Source organism: Anser cygnoides, chromosome 20, assembly GCF_040182565.1.
Source record: "Anser cygnoides isolate HZ-2024a breed goose chromosome 20, Taihu_goose_T2T_genome, whole genome shotgun sequence".
NCBI lineage: Eukaryota > Metazoa > Chordata > Aves > Anseriformes > Anatidae > Anser > Anser cygnoides.
Window position 1 is genome coordinate 11,279,877 of NC_089892.1, and position 19,261 is coordinate 11,299,137.

At 63.9% G+C, this 19,261-nt stretch overlaps 2 protein-coding genes across 4 annotated transcripts; one reads left to right on the top strand and one right to left on the bottom strand.

Annotated features, from left to right (window-relative positions):
* Positions 1–5,958: 5,958 nt before the first annotated feature.
* Positions 5,959–10,432, top strand: RNF208 (ring finger protein 208). Of its 3 annotated transcripts, XM_048056967.2 has the most exons (3): positions 5,959–6,681; positions 8,077–8,287; positions 8,432–10,432. In XM_048056967.2, the coding sequence occupies exon 3, from the start codon at positions 8,744–8,746 to the stop codon at positions 9,563–9,565; it is 822 nt and encodes a 273-aa protein (XP_047912924.1). In that variant the 5' UTR covers positions 5,959–6,681; positions 8,077–8,287; positions 8,432–8,743; the 3' UTR covers positions 9,566–10,432. The 3 variants fall into 3 exon arrangements, with proteins under 3 accessions (XP_047912924.1, XP_047912922.1, XP_047912923.1); XM_048056965.2 differs by having other exon boundaries at positions 8,077–10,432; XM_048056966.2 differs by lacking the exon at positions 5,959–6,681 and adding an exon at positions 6,761–7,084 and having other exon boundaries at positions 8,077–10,432.
* Positions 10,433–15,626: 5,194 nt separating this feature from the next.
* Positions 15,627–19,171, bottom strand: LOC125181321 (RING finger protein 208). The gene has a single exon (XM_048055817.2). The coding sequence runs from the start codon at positions 16,994–16,996 to the stop codon at positions 16,025–16,027; it is 972 nt and encodes a 323-aa protein (XP_047911774.2). The 5' UTR covers positions 16,997–19,171; the 3' UTR covers positions 15,627–16,024.
* Between the last annotated feature and the right edge of the window lie 90 nt (positions 19,172–19,261).

The window sequence follows — 19,261 nt, forward strand, 5'->3', positions numbered from 1 at the left end:
TGCACACCCACACCGCTCCCACGGGGGGAAAAGCAAGATCCTCGGGTTCAAATTTGCCCAAACTTAGCTAGAAATGCAAATATGGTGCTCTGTGTCAGCACGTCGGTTGCTCAAGCTGAGCAGATGCGATAGCAGGAGACCTGGGGATTCCTGCAGGAGGTGCAGGAGATGGGGTGAAGGAAGGGGAGCAGGCTGTGCCCCCAGGCCCTGCTGGGGACGTCAGGAAAGTCACACTGGGGCAGCGGGATCACACCGCCCACGAGCGCAGCTGCAGCTGCCGTGTGTGGGGCTGCATTCAGAGCAAGGGGCTGCAGCAGCACTGCCCAGATACAGGTCCCATCTAGCTCATTTGGGGACGTTTTCTTGAAAAAAGCCCAAATTCTGCTGCAAAAACAAATTGCTGCTTCAGTGCTCAGCTGCTCTGTGGAGCTGTTCCCCAGCCAATGCAGAGCACAGTCCTGCAGTCTGGGGCAGGACGAGCTTGGGGACAGACTTCTGCACAGGTGCCAGGACCTCGTGCAGGGCTCAGGCGCACCCGAAGCGACGTGAGGTCCCTGCTGAGCTGCTGGCAACATCTCGGGTGCACGAGCGGCCGCCGCGCCGCCTCCTTCCCCATGACCCACTTTGCGTCCTCGCCGCTGCATCCCTCCGCGCCGCGCTGTCAGGTTACCAGCGCTGGGCTCTCCCAGGGAGCCAGCCAAGCAAGCGCTGAATGTCATCGCAATTACACGGCGTCTGCCTCAAGCCCAGCATCCCCGGCACCAGTGCTGCTCCACCAGCTCCCAGCAAAAGAGCCGGAAAGAGCTGCTGTGTCCCTGCTCTGATACACGCTCCTAAGCCCCAAGCCCCTCAGGCATTATTAAACCCAGCTTCGGCTGGGCTGGAAGTGCAGGGGGAAGGTTTCTGCAGAGCTGCCATTTCTATTTCTGACCAGTCTGTTCCGTTTCTCTTAGGCACAAGGTGTTTTCTAAAGGACATGGGTCTGCCTTGCACTGCTTGCCCTAAATCCCTGCTGTAAGTCCTTGAGTCTGCTCTCCCTGGCTAGCAGCCCCAGGAAGCTCTGGGTTTCCCTGTCAGCCCCTAAATCACAGCAGGAGGGATGGGGAGTACATGACGTGACAGTGCTGCTGCTGGGTCAGGCTGGACGGTCCCATTCCAAAGCAGAATCCAAAAAATAGCCAATGTGCTGCTCAGTGGGGTTTTGGGTATCTCCAAGGCCAGAGGTCCCAACACCTCTCTGCCCTTGCTCAGGGTTTGACCCTCATGGTGAAGATGCTTTTCCCTGTGTAGATACAGGGAAATAAAGTTGGAGTCCCCTTGTGTTGCCAGCTAAGGGCTGTTGCCTCTCGTCCTTTCACTGTGCACCTCTGGGAAGAGCCTGGCTCTGCCCCCTCCCTCCTCCCATGAGACAGCTGTGGAAAGCAATGCATTTTCCATGAGACTTCTCTGACGGCTGAACATCCATGGGGCTGCAGGCAGGGAGCTGGCAGGGAGGAGAATGAAGGTCACCACACCCAAGGGAGAGGAGACAGCCTGTCTGGCCCTGCCGCCTTGATTTCCCCTCTTCCCATCTCCATCTGTCCTGTCCTGCCATCTGGGGACACCGCGGGGTGCTCCCCGCTGCAGGGAGGGCCACCTGCAAGGTGGGCGCCCGGTGCTCAGCAGGGGCTCCAGGAGTGGCCACAGTATTAAACACTAAAATGATTTAATAGTAAAAATAATGGGCTTTAGGAACATCCATAACCTTCAGGCTGGCCATAAAACCACACGTACAGGTCTCTCGTGCCACGGAGTTTATTGCTCCCACGATCTCCAAGTCTGCGTATGGTGGCATGGGGATGAGGCATGGGCTTTAGACCACTTTGCAAATATCCTGAGCACCATGTTTCTTACACTGGAGTTTGTGTAAAGGCTGGATGCCTAGAAATGACCACTTCCAACCCCCTGCAGATGCAATCAAACAGTACTGCAAGTGCATAAATGGTCAGGTCCTGACTGCCACCAACCCACACGCTTTTGCTGCTGCAAACAGCAACCAGAGCAGAAATAGCTGGCTCACAGTAAGAAATTCTCCTGCTTTCTTGGCAGATGTTTTAACAGCATTCCTCCCTCAAAACTGTTTGCTCAGCTTGGGCAAGCGCCCATCCGTGGGAGCTGAGCGGCTGCCCCGCTCTGCACAGCAGCACACTGCTGGCTGCCACCCCTGTGCCACTGTGTGCTGATGCCACCTCGGCCAGGTCTGGAGGGACGCAGCCACGGGGGGTGGCGATCGTGGCACCTGGGATCCTGTCTTAATCCTTCCTTGCATGCTGGTGCTCTACACTGCACATCAGCGTGCGGGGAAGGAGAGAGTCCTGTGGGGATGGAGCACGGAGAGCGCAGAGCGCGAGCAGCAGACTCACCCCATGGCCAGCTGCAAGGCAGAGCACCCGGCTGGTGCCACTGCCCAGCCCACTAGGGACCTGCTGATCACAGCTGCTCTCTGGAAAGCTGAAGGTGAGCTCATTTTTGTGGGTGAATTACCCGTGTAATGAGTGATTCACCAGTGCAAAACAAGCCCATTGGGAGAAGCAGGTTGGATTTTGGAAAGAGTTGTTGATGTGTACCTGACCTGGTCAAACAAAGTGTGTAAGGAGAGCACCAAGCAGTGGATAGAAGAGGCATGAGTCAGTGCAAAAGCAGTCCAGGTGCTGAAGGCAGATGCAAGGACAGCAAAGAGCAATGCCCAGATGTGCACGCGGGGCAGAGGGGCCCTGCACATCAGGCTGGTGTGCACGGCGCTGGCCTCCCCTGGCTCCAACGAAAAGCAAAGCCGCGGGCAGTCACAGCGCAAGGCTGGCGCCAGGAGAGGAAGAAGCCATCCTGCTAGAGCAGGTCACTCCCGGCACACATCGTTAAGCCGAAGTGCAACAAAACCCCAAGTGTGCAGTTGGACCAAGCTGATTTTGGCTGATGGAGATGAGGAGGAGGAAATGTAAGGTCAAGTTATCTGCTGGCACAACCATTCATCTCAGCGTGGTTGCGCCAGCAGTGCCACGCCACTTGATACATCTGTAAAGCAAAGTTTGGAAACGATCGATTTGTGACACTGGAAACCAAGGAGTTCACGGAGAAGCTGTGGTGGCAGGCAGGGCAGTCCCAGCAGTCGCACTGAGGACCAACCACCACTCGAATACAAAAAGCAGAACTTTGTTCAGCTGGGTGGCAGGAAATGAACCCACTGGCAAAGCCGCTCTTGTGTCTGCCCAAGGAGAGCCCAGCCCTGCACACCAAGAACTGCAGAGCGTACCCCGGGCACGCTTGGTCTGCTGGAAAGGACACAGAAAATGGGAAAATAATTTACCAATGTTTGTAATACCCAGAAACATCAGCACAGAGCTCAAAAACACACAGAATGTCCCCGTGTAACATAAAGATGTACATTTACAGTAACACACAATAAGAAATACATTTATGAAAGATAGTACAGCAGCTGGAGTCGTGTATGTGATAGATTTGGGCAGTATGACCAGGGGCCATGCAGCAGGAATGAGGGTTTGGCCAGGCCCAAAGGTTCGAGCCTCCCACAGGGCTGGGATTTGCTCTGGACCTCACTCGAGCGTGGCTGGTGGGGAGATGTCCGTGCTTTGGAAGACGAGGTTCTTTTCAACTTGGAATTGAAACCAGAGGTCTTGGTGGGACCAACTCAGCGCAGGAAAAGGGCAAACTCTGCACCTCCAGCTGCTATTTCAGGCAGTGTTTATTTATGTGACTCTCATGGGGGCTGTTCTAATGCTGGAGAAATGAGAAGAATCCTGCACCTGCCCTGCGGCCAGGCCCAGGTACCCCTCCATGAGCTGGGGGAAAACCCAGCCAAGAGAAGCCTGGGAGAGCCCTGCCAGCCTTGTTGAGCTCTCCAATGTTGAGATGAAAATAGAAAGCATCCATTGTTGGAAATGGGAAAAAAAAACCTCCCTTGCACTAGACCTAACAAGTGGCCAAGGACCCTGTCAAGCCCAACACAAGCTCCAGGAGAAAAAGCAGTGCCAGCCTTGGCTTGGGCTGCAGATGTCTCCAGGAGTGTGTGCACAGGTGTAGGGGAGAAGCTGCTGTGCTGGGACGGGGACGATCCAGTGCATGTCCAGCAAGTGCAGGAAGCAGAGGATAACCAAGCCATCAGGGCAACACGAGGATCCCCAGCACCTTGGCACAAATACACTCTTATTCAGCAGGAAGCATCCCTGATATCATTTATGATTATTTTTAAATAGAGCTGTTGCTTAACTCACTGAATAGCAGCATAATAACACCGTGTGGCTGGGTCAGCATGGGGATGCCACATGAATTAATAACAGAAAATGGCTCACGATCACTCACTTCCTGCAATTTCCTTTGCTCTGTGAGTTCAAGCATAATACATCAGTTCTTCGTATCTGCATCCAGAAGTGCTAGCAGGAAAGTAAGCAAAAAAAAAAAAAAAAAAAGACATGGAGAGGACAGGGAAGATTAAGGGAATCCCTGTTTAGCAATGTTAGGGTGCTAGGCAGCAAGAGCCTCACACTGCTTTCGGCAGGTGATCAGATCAAAGAACTATGCTTAGCGGGACTAGAGGCAGAGCCGCTGCAAAACCCCTCGCGCAGCACAGAACGGGCAGGTTGCAGGCGCAGCCGCCAGCGCTGCCGAGAGGGGCGCGAGGGGTGCCGGGGGCAGGGGCAGGTGGAGCCGCAATGCCCAGGGGATGCCACGCTCTCAGGTGGGCCCAGCTCAGGGACGCAGCGGGGCTGAGCCCATGGGGTTTGGTTGTCTTCTCCGGGCCAGGCACCTGGGTGGGAGTTTTAGCATCATTGCCTGGAGCTCGTCCGGCCTGAGCTGAGAGCGGCTGCTGGGATGTGTAAGGCCTGGTGGAGCTGAGCTTTCCCCGAGGCTGACAGTGGGGACACAAAGCTGCTCGGTGAGTACATGAGCTCTTGTATCTGTCCTGGGGATAGAGGGGAAAGTGATGGTGTGAAGGCGTGATGCAGGTTTGCTGTCCCAGTGCAGCTCCAGACCCCACAGCTCAAGGGCTTCACTGCAGCAAGGGCTGGGGTCGGCCAGCTGGGTCGTGGTGTGGAAACCTTTGCTGGCTGGAAATGTGTGCTGCAGCAAGGCAGGGGGAAGGAGATCAAAATCCAGGCAAAATCCTGAGGCCAATGGATCAGAGGGAAGGAGTACCAAGAGCAAGACAGTTGCAGAGGGTGGCACGAGCAGCAAAACCCCAGCAGCACCCAAAGGAGCCCAGTGAGCCTGATCCCAAAGGTTGGTGTCTGCCTGTACCAGTGGAGGGGGGCAAAGCAGCAAGACCAGCCCCGCACACTGCTCCCCAGCGCTCTGCAGGGCCCTGGGGGCGTTATGGGGGGCGCTATGGGTACCCAGTGGTGCGTGACCCCTGCTCACCGTGCCGAGCTCACCAAATCCCTCGTGGACCAGGGATACCCCGTGCCCTGCTGCCCCCTCCCTTGAGCTCCGGGGGGTCAGGATGCTCGGCTGGGTTTTGACCTCAGCCCTCACCAGCGGGGCAAGGCTGGCCGCGGGTCTGGCGGTGGGGATGGGGCCGTGCAGTGCAGGTGGGGAGCCCGGGGCCGGCCCAACACCAGGGCCAGGTGGGGAGCGCGTTCCCACCGCTAAGGCCGTTCCCCAGCCCCAAATCCCACGCGGGCCTCCCGCGGGGAGCCCTCTGCCCCCTATACCCCCCCCCCCCCCAGCCCTGGTGGGGCCCCAGCCCTCGTCCCCCGCACCCCATCGGAGGAGCCCCCCAGCGCGGCAGCGCCGGCAGCAGCGGCGGCTGCTGAGTCACCGCAGCCCCCCCCGGGGAGCTCCGCGCTGGGCCCCGGCCGGGGGTGGGCAGCGGCGGCGGGGGGCAGCGGGCGGCGGGGCCGGGGCAGGAAGGAAGGAGCGGGGCGGCCCCGCGGCGGGCGGAGGGGGCGGGCGGGGGGCGGAGGGCGCTGCGGCCGCGGGCCCCGCGCTGCTGCTGCTGCTGCTGCGAGAGAGAGAGGGAGAGAGAGAGAGAGAGAGAGAGAGAGAGAAATGTGAGCCGGCTGCACCACTGCAGCGGCACTGCGGGCGCCGGGAGCGCGCAGGGAGCGCCTCCGCGCAGCGCCCGCGCCGCCGGCAGCGCCGAGCCCCGGGGGACGGCGGGGAGGGAAGCGCCGGGAGCCCAGCGCCGGGGCTCGGCCGGGAGCCCTGCACCTGCCGAGCGGAGCGGAGCGGGGAGCTGGGGGGGGGGGGCCGGGGCCGACCGGCGGCCCCCCAGCCCTGCACCGGCTCGGTTGCATCAGCTCTCGCCGGGGCGCTGCGCGGCGGGGGCTGCGGGGGCTGCCTCCTCCCCCGGCGGAGCTACCGGAGGCAGCGGGGCCGCCGGCAGCCCCGGCCTTTGCGGGAGGCCGCCCGGGGATCGCGCCCCCCCGCCTTCCCTCCCCTCCGAGGCCGGGCGGGCTGCCCGAGGCGGCGGCGGGGCCGCGGGAAGCCGGGCGCGGCGGGCGCGCAGGCGGCAGCATCCCCGCGGAGCCCGCGTCCCCCCGGCTGCCTTTCAGATAACCTTTAGCCGCCCGGGCCTCCCCGCCTCGGCCGCGGGGCCGGAGCGGGGCTTCCGGAGGCTGAAAGCAGGACGCGGCCGCAGCGGGACCCCGCATCCGAAGCGTTCTCCCCGGGGCTGCAGCCACGCAGGTAACGAGCCGCAGGCACCGGGGCTCTCGGCCGGCCGGGCCGGGAGCATCGCCCCGCGGGCGCGCAGGCGCGGGTGTGAGTGTGCGCGGGTGTGCACATGTGTGTGCGTGCACATGTGTGTGTGCACATGTGTGTCTGTGCACGTGTGTCTGTGCACATGTGTGTGTGTGTGCACATGTGTGTGTGCACCGCCGGGCTGCGCGCAGCGCGAGGCGGGGGGCTTCGTGCCCGCGGCTCGCTGCGGGGGGCGGGTGCTGGGTGCCAGGGGGGCCGCGGCGCGCCGGGGGCTGGTGTCGACGCGGGGCACCGCGGGGTGCTGCGAGGCTTCGGGCTCTGCCCGAAGGGGTGTGACGGCGTGAGTGCGGCGGCCGCTGTCCGAATCGGCGTGCCCATCGCGCTGCGGGTGAGTCTGCGTGAGCCCTGCGGGCAGCCGGCCCCGGGGCTGCTGCTGGGCGCGGGGGGGGAGCCTGGGCTGCCTGCAGGGCGCGGGGTGCGGGACGTGGGGTGCAGGATGCGGGCCGTGATGCGGGATGTGAGGCCTCTTTCCCCGGGGCAGGTGTTGCGGGATGCTCCCGGGAATCGGTGCAGCCAGGGCATTCTGTCCCCCCCCCCGGGGTCAGGCAGGGATCTAGCCCCCGCGGCTCCTGGGCATCTAGGGCTGAAGCCCCCTGGCCCATCACTGCCACCTCTGCAGCCAGATGGCCCCCCCGGGTCCCCTCTGTCAGGCCTGGCAGGGCTCGGTGGGAGCAGGCATCCTGCTAACAGCATTTGCAGTGTGATGGAGGAGAAGTGCCTTCGCCCTTCCAGGAGGAGAGGCAGGCTGTCGCCGGGGCTGCCCAAGGGAGAAAATGGCCCCGGGCTGGCTGCCTGTACCCCATTGCCTGTCCCCAAATGTGGCCCGACTTCCCCAGCAGCTCCGGGACAAGGGCAGGGAGCCGTGGAGGGGTAGAGGGGGAGAGGGAGAGATGATAGCAGGGACAGATCAGGAGCGCGCGACAGAGGTAAAAATAGATCCACAGAGCAGAGGAGGGGCTAAACGTGAGCGAAAGCCCTGAGCACAGGCAGGCCGGGGGGGGAGCCCCCCTCAGAGGGCCCTGCACACCCAGTGGGGCACTCAGGGACCCCCGCACTGCCCGGGCATGGCCCCCAGGGCCGGGGGCTCCACAGGGCTTTTCCCAGCCACGGAGGAGATGCCTGGGGGGGAAATACCTTCCAGCTCCCACATCCGCCGGCCCAAAGCGCGCAGGGCAGATGGACAGGACCGGTAGGGCCGGTGCCGCGGGCAGCAGAGAGCCAAATTGGCAGGATGGAGGCAGGCACGCATCCGCAGGGAGCACCGTCCGGCAGAGCTCCAGTGAGCCCAGGAGCCAACCTCCTCTTGCTTTTCCTTTCCAGTGAGCACGAAGCTGAGCTGGGGACGGAGGTGCTGGCCGCAGTGGGGAGAAAGCATGCAGCAGCCCCGGCGCCGGGCAAGGTGAGCGCCCGCCCGGGCGGGATGCGCCCCGTGCCCTGCGGGAGCTGCCGGTGACAGCAAGTGGGAGAGCCGGGAAGTCAGAGCAAAGGAATTTGCAAACACATTCTTCAGCGCCACGAGGATCCCACGGCGGTAAACAGGAATAAAGGCTGGGTGGAGGCGGGGGCTGCCCCCTGCGGCACTGCCCACGTTTCTGCCACAGCCCCCCCCCCCCCAGGCTGCCTGCCCGGGCATCGCCCGGCACCGCAGGCATCCATTTGCCATTTCTGACTGCAGCCTGTCCGGTGTGGAAGTGCCAGCAGGGGCAAAGGGGGGAGCTGCCGAGTGGCAGGCGATGTCACGTTAACGTCCCGTGAGGCACCGCGGGGAGCAGACGCTTTGATCGCCTGCCCGAGAGCGTCCTCAAAGGCGGGCGCGGGCAGGATGCGGCCGTGAGCGCCGCTTTCCCCTGCACGCCTCCGGCACCCCGGGGTGGCCGGAGAAGAGGGGCGCAGGGCCCGCACGTCCCCCATGTCCCCAGGATGTCCTGTGCCGGCAGCTGCCCCCCTTGCTCCTGCTTCATGGCCAGAACGAGATTGAAAGCGCTGCATGCTGCCGGCATGTTTTAGCCTCATGCAGGCGTCCCTTGGAGACCCCAGAGCAGTGGACAGTAATGTGAAAACCATACTCATGTCGTGTCTGAAAGGGCAACAGGTCATCATTAAAATGGAGGCGATGAAAATCATCCACCCGGAGAAGTTTTCAGAGCTGCAAGCATCGCAGCCGCGCTACGCACCGGCCCCACGCCGTGAGCCGCCCCTCGTGGCCAAGCGCGCGTGGCCCTCCGAGTCCGAGATCATCGTCAACCAGGCGTGCGGGGACATCCCGGCGCTGGATGCCACCCCCGGTCCCCTGCCGCTGCCCCGGACTCCCCCCCTGCCGCGGCGCGAGCGCGGGTACCAGGGGCAGCGGAAGGGCAGCTCGGAGGTGTGCTACCACCGGCAGCCGCCGTCGGACGAGGTGATCGTCAACCAGTACGTGCTGCACCCCTCGACGCCCTGCGAGCCCCTCGAGTGCCCCACCTGCGGCCACATGTACAACTTCACCAACAAGCGGCCCCGCATCCTCTCCTGCCTGCACTCGGTGTGCGAGGAGTGCCTGCAGATCCTCTACGAGTCCTGCCCCAAGTACAAGTTCATCTCCTGCCCCACCTGCAAGCGGGAGACCGTGCTCTTCACCGACTATGGGCTGGCGGCACTGGCTGTCAACACCAGTATCCTCAACAGACTGCCGGCCGAGGCCCTGGCCGCCAACCCCGTGCAGTGGAGCAGCGACACCGACCGCAGCTGCTACCAGACCTTTCGCCAGTACTGCGGGGCCGCCTGCACCTGCCACATCCGAAATCCGCTGTCTTCCTGCACCATCATGTGAGGCCCGCGCCCGCGCCCTGCCCCGGCCCGGCCCCATCAGGGAGAGGACAGAGGACGGTGCTGTGCCCCGCCAGCCCCCGGCGATCCAGCTGTGCGGGGAGGGATTTGCGCTGATCCTTCGTACAGCCGCGGACATGGGCTCGCTCCCACCCTGGGCTCGCCAGCGCTGGCGGTGGGGATGCTGCGCTCTGGGACATGGCGTGGATCTGGTGGCAGCCCCCCACGTGCCAGTGGTGCTCAGGGAGAGGGACATCAGGATCGGGGTCATGGCACACCCCTGGGCATCTGTGGCAGCCCCACTGCGACCAGCATCGAGCATCCCAGGGGCTTCTCCCTCCTCTCCCGAGAACGGACGCTCAGTCCCACCGGTGACACCCTACCCATCGCCCCGCAGCTGGTGGTAACGGCACGAGGGGCCCCGCAGAGGCACGGTGCCCAGCACGGGACAGGAGCAGGTGTGAGAACAGGCCCCCATCACCCCCCCCCTTCTCTGTAAGTTATTTGCCAAAGCTTTCATCTCAGCGGCCAAGCTGCCGTGCGTCTGAGTTGCCGTAGCCACGCCAAGCCGCTGCACCGGTGCGAGCAGACACGCGGCCCGTTTCCTCCGCAGGCCCCTGAGGAAAGCTCCTGTTTGTCCTCGTTTTGGAGGATTCTTGTTTTTCCCTGTCTGTCCCAGGCCGCTGTGTGTTCACCAAGGCATTGCGCTGTGCCCGTTCTCTGTGGCTCCATCCACCCAAGGCTGCGAGGGACCCTGTGCCCTACGCTGATGCCCCGTGGGGCAGCAGCCTCTTGTGCACGGTCTTGCTTTCTCCAGGGCATCTGGAGGGGGAAGTTTGCTGCCAAAAAAAAAAAAAAAGCAAAAAACAAACAAACGAACAAACAAAGTAAAAAAGAAAAAGCCATAATTTGCAGGTGCTCCCATGGGGCTGAGCACTGCAGCACCAGGGCAGGAGGCAGAGCCCCAGCACAGCCCCCAGGACATCAGGGCTGGGGAAGCCGGGGGGGGGCATGGAGCTGCCCCCTCCCATCCTGCTCCCAGGCACTTCAGGAGCAAGGAGCAGCCCCGGCACCGGCCAGAGCCCAGCATCCACCCAGGCAGAGGGGCCAGGCCTCCATCGCCCACCCTGAGGAGTCGCCGCCGCCAGCGAAGCCCCGACACCACCCTGCTGCCCGGGGCTGGGGGGGTGCGGAGAACGGGGGCCGATACCAATTCTGTTCTGCTCTGCCAATGCCTCCCGCTGCTGGTTGTGACAATGATCATGTTTTATACCCGGCCTTGTTCGACCCTGATCAGTCTCCCCAATAAAGATTATATTGGAACGAAGAGCACGCGAGGGTGTCGGGGGTGTGATGCTGCGGGGGGAGCAGAGCTGCGCACCAGTGGGGTGTGCTCAGGACACTACACTGTCCTCACATGGTTCGTGGGGTGTGTGGTGGTGGTGGCATACCCCAAGGATGGGCTTTCCTGGGGACCAGGGGCTGCCACGTCCCCCTCTGGTTGTGTGGTTGTGTCTCCTCCCTGCCTAGTCCCCAGCCCCACAGCTGGGCTCTGTGGGGTGCCCCGTGGCAGGACGCTGCCCCATCCACGCCCTGAGGTCTTGAATAGCCAGGAGATCTGATCCTCCCCAAGAGATGAAGTATACGGGGGTGGATTTGCCAGCCTGGTGGCACCCCCAGGCAAAGGGACACGGGCAGGGATGGGGCAGGGATGGGCTCCCTCTGCCCCTCTCTGGCTGCAGGGCCGGTGTGGGTCCTCCTGCAGCACAGCCCACACAGGGCATCCTGGTGGTACCGGGAGGCACGGGGCAGCCCCACAGGCATGGGGCAGGCACCGCTGCAGGGCCAGGGGCAGGCTGTGGTTTGGACGAGGGAGGATGTTCTACAGGACCCAGATCTGCACAAACCTGGGCAGTGAGATCCGGCTGCACCCTGTGCATGGCAGCGCAGGCAAAGAGCATCTGCAGGGAGCACCCAGTGGTTTCTCCAAGAGGAAACCGGGGTTGCTGCAATGGGAAACCTCCAGCTAGGACAAGCAGCAATTGCCAGGGTCAGGCTCCCCAGGGTGTCAGCAGCTCCTTTCTGCTGGAGCCACAAGCGAGCACAGAGCGACGCGGTGCCGAGCACACCTGAGGACGCCTCCGTGTGTTTACGTGCATGCAGGGGCTTTCTGTGTACACGCAGCCCCAGTGGCCCGGTGCTGGGCCCCAAATTTCCTGTCTCTGAGCTGCTGCTGCCTCTGCACTCTGCACCCTGTGGCGGGCGAGGGGTTCCCCACCAGGCACGCAGCAAATGCAGCACCCGCCCAGTGTCCGTGGCTGTGCAGGAGCACACACGGTGCTCAGGGGGGAATTTCTGCCCATGAAAATGAAACCACAGCCCATTGGTGCTGAATTACAGCATCAATAATGCAGCCGGTGCCATCCCTGGCCCTGCGCACGCCGCGGCCGTGACCCGTCTCCACAGCCCTGCACCTGCATCCTCCAGCGGATGTGGGGCGCGCACGTGGCGCCGGGCGCTTTGTGGGTCGGGTGACGTCTCCTGGCCTCTCGCCCCAAAGGCCACGACACCGCTTGGAGCGGGCAGCCTGGCCCCAGGGCGGGATCCAAGGCTCCCCGTAGCTGCTGCCTCCTCCCGTGGTCCTGGCGGTGCTCGGGGAGGCTGGGGCGGCCCCAAGCCCTTTCCAGCAGGAGTAGCTCCATCGCCCCAACCAGTTCTGAGATCCTTGGCTCCAGGGAGACTCCTCCAGCTGTTTTCAGTTCCCCAGAGACTGAAGCACAGATCTGGGGACAGTTTTGCTCTCAAAGCAGGGATTTGCTCTTTTTATTACATAAGGACGAAGGGTACAGCATGTCCTCCCATCTCCACGGTACCTCTTGGGCACAGAGTAAATTTAAAACTGCTAATTTGGTTTTGAGTCACAATTAAGGAAGAAACGGGGCCTTTCAGGAACAAGTGCTGGGTGACAGCCCATTTCTCCAGCCCTATTTATCTCAAACAAGCACACGCTGGAAGAGGGGCCCAGGCACAATGCTGGGAGGACAGGACCAGGGTGCCAGTGCTCAAGCCCCAGCTGCAGGTGAGCTAAAAGTCTCCTGAAGTCACTGCAGCATCCCAAGCCCAGAAACACTCCAGCAGGCTCGACGGCCAGGCTGAGCTTTGTGCCTCCGAGGTGAATTTTCAAAGAGCACCGAGTTCCACCAGCTGCTCAACCACAACAGACATCGCTGGGGAGAGGTCCCTGTGCACTGCCCCATCCTGTGTGGGTTGCACAACGCTGGTGGTGACCAGTTCCCCTCTGCACAGAGCTGGGGGAGGATCTGGCCATGGTGTGGCCAAGGGGTGAGGGCTGCACAAGTCCACGGGAGAGCACGACGTGCTCGGTTCCTGCAGGTTGGCAGGGAGAGGGCTGAGCACCACGGCTGGGCCCACCTCGGGGAAGCACATCATGCATGGGAAACTTCAATGTGGGGCAGCCACGCACCCGAAACGGCCGTTCGAGCAGAGAGGAAGCTGCTTGCGACAGCTTCTTTCAGTGCCAGGCTTGCACAATGAAATACAACCCTGAGATGCAAAGCTAACGGGCTGCGGCAAGGAGCCCGCGCGGCCGGGACAGGTCCCAGGGCAGCGCTGGCCCCGCGGGCAGGGAGCGGCTGGGACCTGGCGTTTCCCTGCGGACGAGGCCGGTGAGATCTGCGGGCAGCCCTGGGTGCCAGCGCCACCGTCGAGGTGCACAAGGTGCTCCCGGTGCTTTCGTGCCATCCCCACGGATGGCAGCACTCTGGCCTCTCTCGCTCGGGTTGGGGATGGAGGCACGGGGTAGGGCTGGGTGGGGAAGGGACCGTGCTGCTGCCACTTGTGGTGCCAAAGCGATCAGATGCCTCTGGAGCTGGATGGGGACCCCAAAACGCTGGCCCTGCCTGAGAACTGTCAGGCTCCGTGCGTGCCCCCAGCCAGGGACACCCTGTGCGACCCTTCCCCACGGCCACCTGTGCGCTGCTGGGGAGCTGGGCTGGGTGAGGGGGGGGGCACGCTGGCCTTCAGAGAGGTGTGTGCAGGGCTGGGGACAGCCACATCGCTGGTCTGAGGATGTGGGGGTGCCCCTCCCCCCCAGTGCCACCAGCAGGGAGAGACAGTGAAGCGTTTGGGGTGCAGTGGGGTGTCAGGGCTGGTGAGAGGGCGTGGGGAGGGGGATGGGGGGTGACGGGGTGGGTTTGGGGCACCGTGATGAGGTGGGGGGGGGGGGGGGGTGAGAGGGGCTGGGGGCTGCAGGGGAGCTACGGGGGCAGGTAAGGAGGTGGAGGATGGCTGCCGGGGTGTGTGCATGGGGAGATGGGGGCATTGGTGCATACCAGGGTACAAGGGCCCCTGTGCATATGAGAGCAGCTTGGGGGGGGGGGCGGGCTGTGCATGGGGACGGTGCCCCCCACCCCACCGCAGCCTCCCCCAGCTTTCAGCACACCACCCCAGCCCCTGCTCGGCGTGCCTGCGGCGCTGCCTGCCGCTATCTCAGCGCGCTAAATATAACCGAGTCCTTGTGAGCGGACATTGCAGCCGAATTCCTGCGGGCCAGCCCTTCCTGCACGCCGGGCTGGCCGCCCGCGCTCGCACCGCCTGCGATGCCACCACCCTGAGGCTGGTCCCACACCGCAGCCCCCCAGGACCCTACCCCTGGGGGATTTAGGGGCTGTTCTCTGGCTTCGAGCCCCCAGACAGCTCGGAGAGAGCAGCATGGATGTGCTGGAGGATGGCATTGAGCATCGTGCTCCAGTGCCGGTCCCCATGGGGACAGCTGTGGCCTGGTTTGCCCAAAAAAGTCCACCCCCCCAACAATGTAATGTAGAGCAGGGATGTGTGCCAGGTGTCCCACATGGTGATGTTCCCCCCCTCCCCGTGTGAGCCCTCCCTTCCCTGCAGGCCCAATGTAGCCAAAAAACGCCCCCAGCCAGGCCAAGCTCACAGTTCTCCTGATGGAGATGCTCCACTTTGTATAAATAATTACTCCTCGGTGTAATGGGGCAGGTGGGGTGGAGGGGGCCCTGCCGGTCTCTGCCTGACCCATTTTGGGGTGCCCCTCTCCTGTTTCTGCCCCCTACACCGTCCTGCAGCCTGAGGCAGTGGCAGCATCGTGACAGTGCCCTCAGCACCTTTGCCAGAGTTGGGGCAATCCAAACAGGCTGGGGGGATGCAGCCCCCTGGGTGGGATCTGGGGGAGTAAAAGAGTGAAAATTTGGGTAGTTTCTGCTGATGTTGCTCATGGTCAAAGGAAGAGTGCTTCGGATGCAAAGCAGCATTCAGTGTCAGTGCAGGGGGCTTTTTCCCAGAGCAAAGCCAATTCCCCCGTGGAGGTGGCCTCAGCGGCTGCCCCAGGGGTGCGGGTGTTCCCAAGAAGCTGCCGCCAGCCCCATGTCCCGCGGCACGGCTGGGAGCACGGGTGCAGAGGAGCCGTGCCATGGGCTGGGCATCCCTGCAGGGGGGCCTGGGGAGCAGTGCATTGTGCCCCCAGCAAGGCTGGCTGCCAAGCAAGGAGGAACGTCGCTGCTGAGGTGTTCCCAGTGCAGGCGGGCAGCCGGTGGTCCCAAGAAGAGGCTGGCACAGCCCCGGTGCCACGGGCTCCCCTGCCTGCCCTTGTGGGCACGGTGCTGTGAGCTGGGGCCCTGTGGGTCCTGCTCGGCACTGCCTGTGCAGAGCCTTCAGGAGCAGAGCAGTGTTTGCTCTCTTATCTCCATGCACGGGGAGGCGAGCAGCTGTGAGAAAGGCACAAGCACGGGCTGGCACCGCTCGGCTGGGGGTGGGAAGCTGTGGGAGCCTGGGCACTGGGGGTGGGGGGGGCAGGCGTCCTCTTCCAGGGGGCCGGGGACCACTGGCAGTCCCCGTCCCCTCCTCAAGCCATTGCTTGGCCCTGAGGTGTGATGGATGCAGTGCCTGCCTTGGCGTTCCTCCATGGGGTGATGCATGGCAGGGCTGGCCCCAGGGACACGCTCAGCACCCCCCGCTGTCCTCGTCCCCAGCCAGTGCAGCATCATGCTGCCCTGCCAGACACCAAACTCAGACGGACACTGCCGTGGTACAAATGCAATTTGTATTTTCAGTCCATGCCGGGGAAAACCCCATTCCATCTGTCTTGGGAGTGGGCAGCAGATCCCACAGCTCAGTCCTGCTCCACCACCAGAGCTCCTCCGGCTCCCAGCCCCAGGGATGTGCCCCCAGCGCGGGCAGGCAGAACCCTGCTCCTGCCCTATCCATCCCTTTGGGGCCACGGCACGGTGACACGCGGTGCCCCATGGGACACAGGCGATGCTCAGCTCCAGCCTTGCCTCCCTCGGGCACTGCCCCAGCTCCTGCACTGCCTCACCTGCTCAGGGCTCACCGGCAGCGCCAGGGCTCCCCGGCTTCCCAGGCTCAGTCCCAAGCTGGCATCTCTACCCTGCACTGCAGAGCATCCGGGAGCACAAACCCAGCACTATTTATCGAGGATGAGGAAGAGCAGCACCATCAGGACGATGGGGAGGAAGATGAGGAGCAGGCTGAACAGCTCGGCCACCAGCAGCAGGGCCAGCAGCAGGAGGTAGCAGCAGCGGCAGCGGCGCTCCAGCCGCCCCAGCCCGCGGATGAGGCAGGGCGGGTAGCGCACACAGGGCAGGCACCCGAACATGCGGCTGGTGTGGAAGCGCACCTGGAAGTGATGCTCGAGGGCACCGGTGAGGCCCGGGCGCCGGGGCGGCAGCACAGGGGGCCGGGGAGCTGCCAGGGCGGAGGTGGGGCTGGGCTGGGCGTGCAGCAGCAGCAGCTCCTCCTGCAGCTTGCAGATCTCCCACTCCAGCATGGGGGTCTTCTGGCGGCAGATGGGGCAGCGCACGCGGCCGAACTCAGCGCTGGCAGCTGTGTCCATGATGGCACGCAGACAGGCACGGCACAGCCCGTGGTTGCAGTTGAGCAGGGCTGGTTTGTGCCGCTGGTCGTCGTAGGGCTCCGTGCAGATGGGGCACTCGTCCTCGCCGCCCACCGGCGTGTGGCACGGCTCTGGCACCGTCGTCTCGCTGCTAGATGTCTCCCCATCCTCGGCAGAGAGGCTCAGGATGGAGCTGGAGGCACTTCCCAGGCTGGGAGACCCCTCCGGGGGCACCGGGGTCTCCTCGTGGGGCAGGATGGGGATGGTGGCGGTGGGGGGGTCCTGCCCCTCCGTCAGGACTGCACCGTGGGTGGGCGGCTTGTGGCACCCATTCAGCAGCGGCTCTATCGTGTCCTCTGCCACTGCCGGGCTCCAGCTGCCCCAGGCCGCAGCGGGTGCCTCTCTGCAGAGCGGGGGCAGCTCCGTGGGGCCCCCCAGCCCCTCAGGCTCGCTCTCGCCCCGCCGCCCAGCCTGGCCCTCCCCGCCGGCTGCCTGCATGGGCCGGGAGCCAGGCCCCAGCTCCTCACCCACCACCAGCTCCATGGGGACAGCCGTGGGGCAGCCGCCCCCCTCACCCACCACCCACCGAGTCCCCTTGGGGCCGGGTGTGGGACACCGGTGCTGCTCCAGGGCCGGCGGTGCCCTTCAGCTCCACTGCCAGGAGGGTTTAAGGGCGGCAGCAGCAGCGTGGGGTCCCGTCATCCCTCCATCATGGCCTGGGGACACCTGCCAGGCCGAGGGGTCAAAAGCCCCCGAAACGCGGTGCATCCCCATCGCCCCCAGGACCAGACCACCCCAAAAGGGGCATCGCCAGGAGCGTCCGGCAACCGCTTCCTCCTCCTCCCCAGTGCCAAGGCAGTACTGACCCACCGCAGTCCGGAGGAAGACAAGGAGCCGGGCGATGCGAGGTGCTCCGGCGAGGGCCGCAGCCGTGCGGGGCCGGGGCTGGCCCAGCTCTCACCAGGCTGGTTTGTCAGCTTCTGGAAGCGGCTCAAATGGAGGCAGCCCGGGGCAGGCGGCCATGGCCGCGCCAATCAGCTCCCGTGGGAGCCGGGGAGGAGCTGGGCCCGCGGCCGCCTCTTCCCCTCGCCCTGCACGCTCCGCACCCCGGGAGCCAACATGGAGCGGAGCCCTGGGGCCAAGGCACCCCAAAACCGCAGGGAAAAGGGCACGGTGCTGCTCCAGGGCCGCCCGCAGCTCAGCCCCAGCACTGCCTGCCAGCACGGGCCCAGCACTGCCCCAGTACTGCCCCCAGCTGAGGTCCCAGTACAGCCCACCAGTATAGGCCCAGCCTTGCCCCCACTATGGCACACCAGTATAGACCCAGTATAGACCCCCAGCACAGCCCCAGCACTGCCCCAGCACTGCCCACCAGTATGAGCCCAGCACTGCTCCAGCACTGCCCCCACTGATGTCCCAGCAGTCTCCAGCACAGCCCCAGTACAGCACACCAGTATGGGCCCAGCGCTGCCCCAGCACACTGGTGCACACCCCACACCGCTCTCCCTCCATGTGACCGCCCTCGTTTCTGCCCCCTGTGCTGTGTCCCCGCCACCCCTCGCTGCCTGCGGATGGTCTGGGTGGTTTTTGCCACTGGGAGAGCCCAGCTCATCCCTGTCCCCCCGGCTGGTCCCTGCACTGGGACACTTCTCCATGCTGTGTCCCCTACAGCCTGATGGCGATAGTGGCTTGCAGCCACTGGAGGGGTGAGCGCAGCCCAGACAGTGCCCCACACAGGGGGGGATGCTGACATGCAGCAGCTCCCTGCTGGCTCTTTGGGGACGCCCAGCTCTGCCCTGGCAGCTGCTCTCAGCAAGGCAGCACAGGTACCACTGCAGGGTGGGGAGACCCCAGAAACGTCCCGTTTTCTCTCACTGCTGCGGTGCAGAGCGGATCTGCAGCTCGAGCAATGCCCTGGAGCACCGCTCACCCACACAGGACCCTGGTGATCTGCAGTGTGGGACGGTGGCTGGGTCACTGGCACGGTGTGGCAGCCCTGTCCCTTCCTGTCCCAGCCCACTCCCAGGGACCGTCCCTGACTCACGGCCTGGACCCTAATTGCTATTTACACTGTAGCATGGAGTTCGCTGAACTGGGCTAGGAAGGTGGTGGCACTGGTCCCAGCGGGGCAGGAGCAGGGCTGGCAGCACCAGGGATGCCAGGGAAAGGGCTGGGGGCTGCCAGCTCGCTTGGCTCTGGCTGGAGGCAGCTCCTAGGCTGGGGCAGAGGATGGGTCCAGCAAAGCAGCAGCTCAAGGAATGGGAAAACTCAATGGAAACCACCACTGGTGCTCCAGGAGCTCAGGCCTCAGTGTTGAGCAGGCTCAGGAAGACGAACCAGCAGCAGAGACAGAGGGATGGAAGCTTCCTCCTGTGCCTGTCCCCACTGGCCTTGGCTACCAGAGACAGGGGGAACAGGTCTGTCAAGGCAGCCTCCTACAGCAAGGCTGCTGCTGCTGACTAATGCCGGGTGGGGAGACTCCCATGCAACAGCTCACTTCCTTTAGGTCCTACCACAAACAACGGCCACCCCAAAGCCGTAGCTCTAGCAATGCCCGCGGGTGCTGCTCATCCAGCACGGGGGGCCCTGGGAGCTGGAAGTCCCAGGACAGCAGCTCGGACCCCCACAGGAGCCAGCCAGCAGCATCCCAGCACAGAGAGCTCTCACCTCTGCCCCAGCAGGGAGCAGACACGGGGAGCCAGGCTTCACCCACACCCCCAGGAGAGGGATCCCCCTGCCCGCTGTGGCCCTGCTGCCATTGGGGAAGGGCAGGTTGGGTAAATCCAACCCCTCCGCCAGACCTCTGCC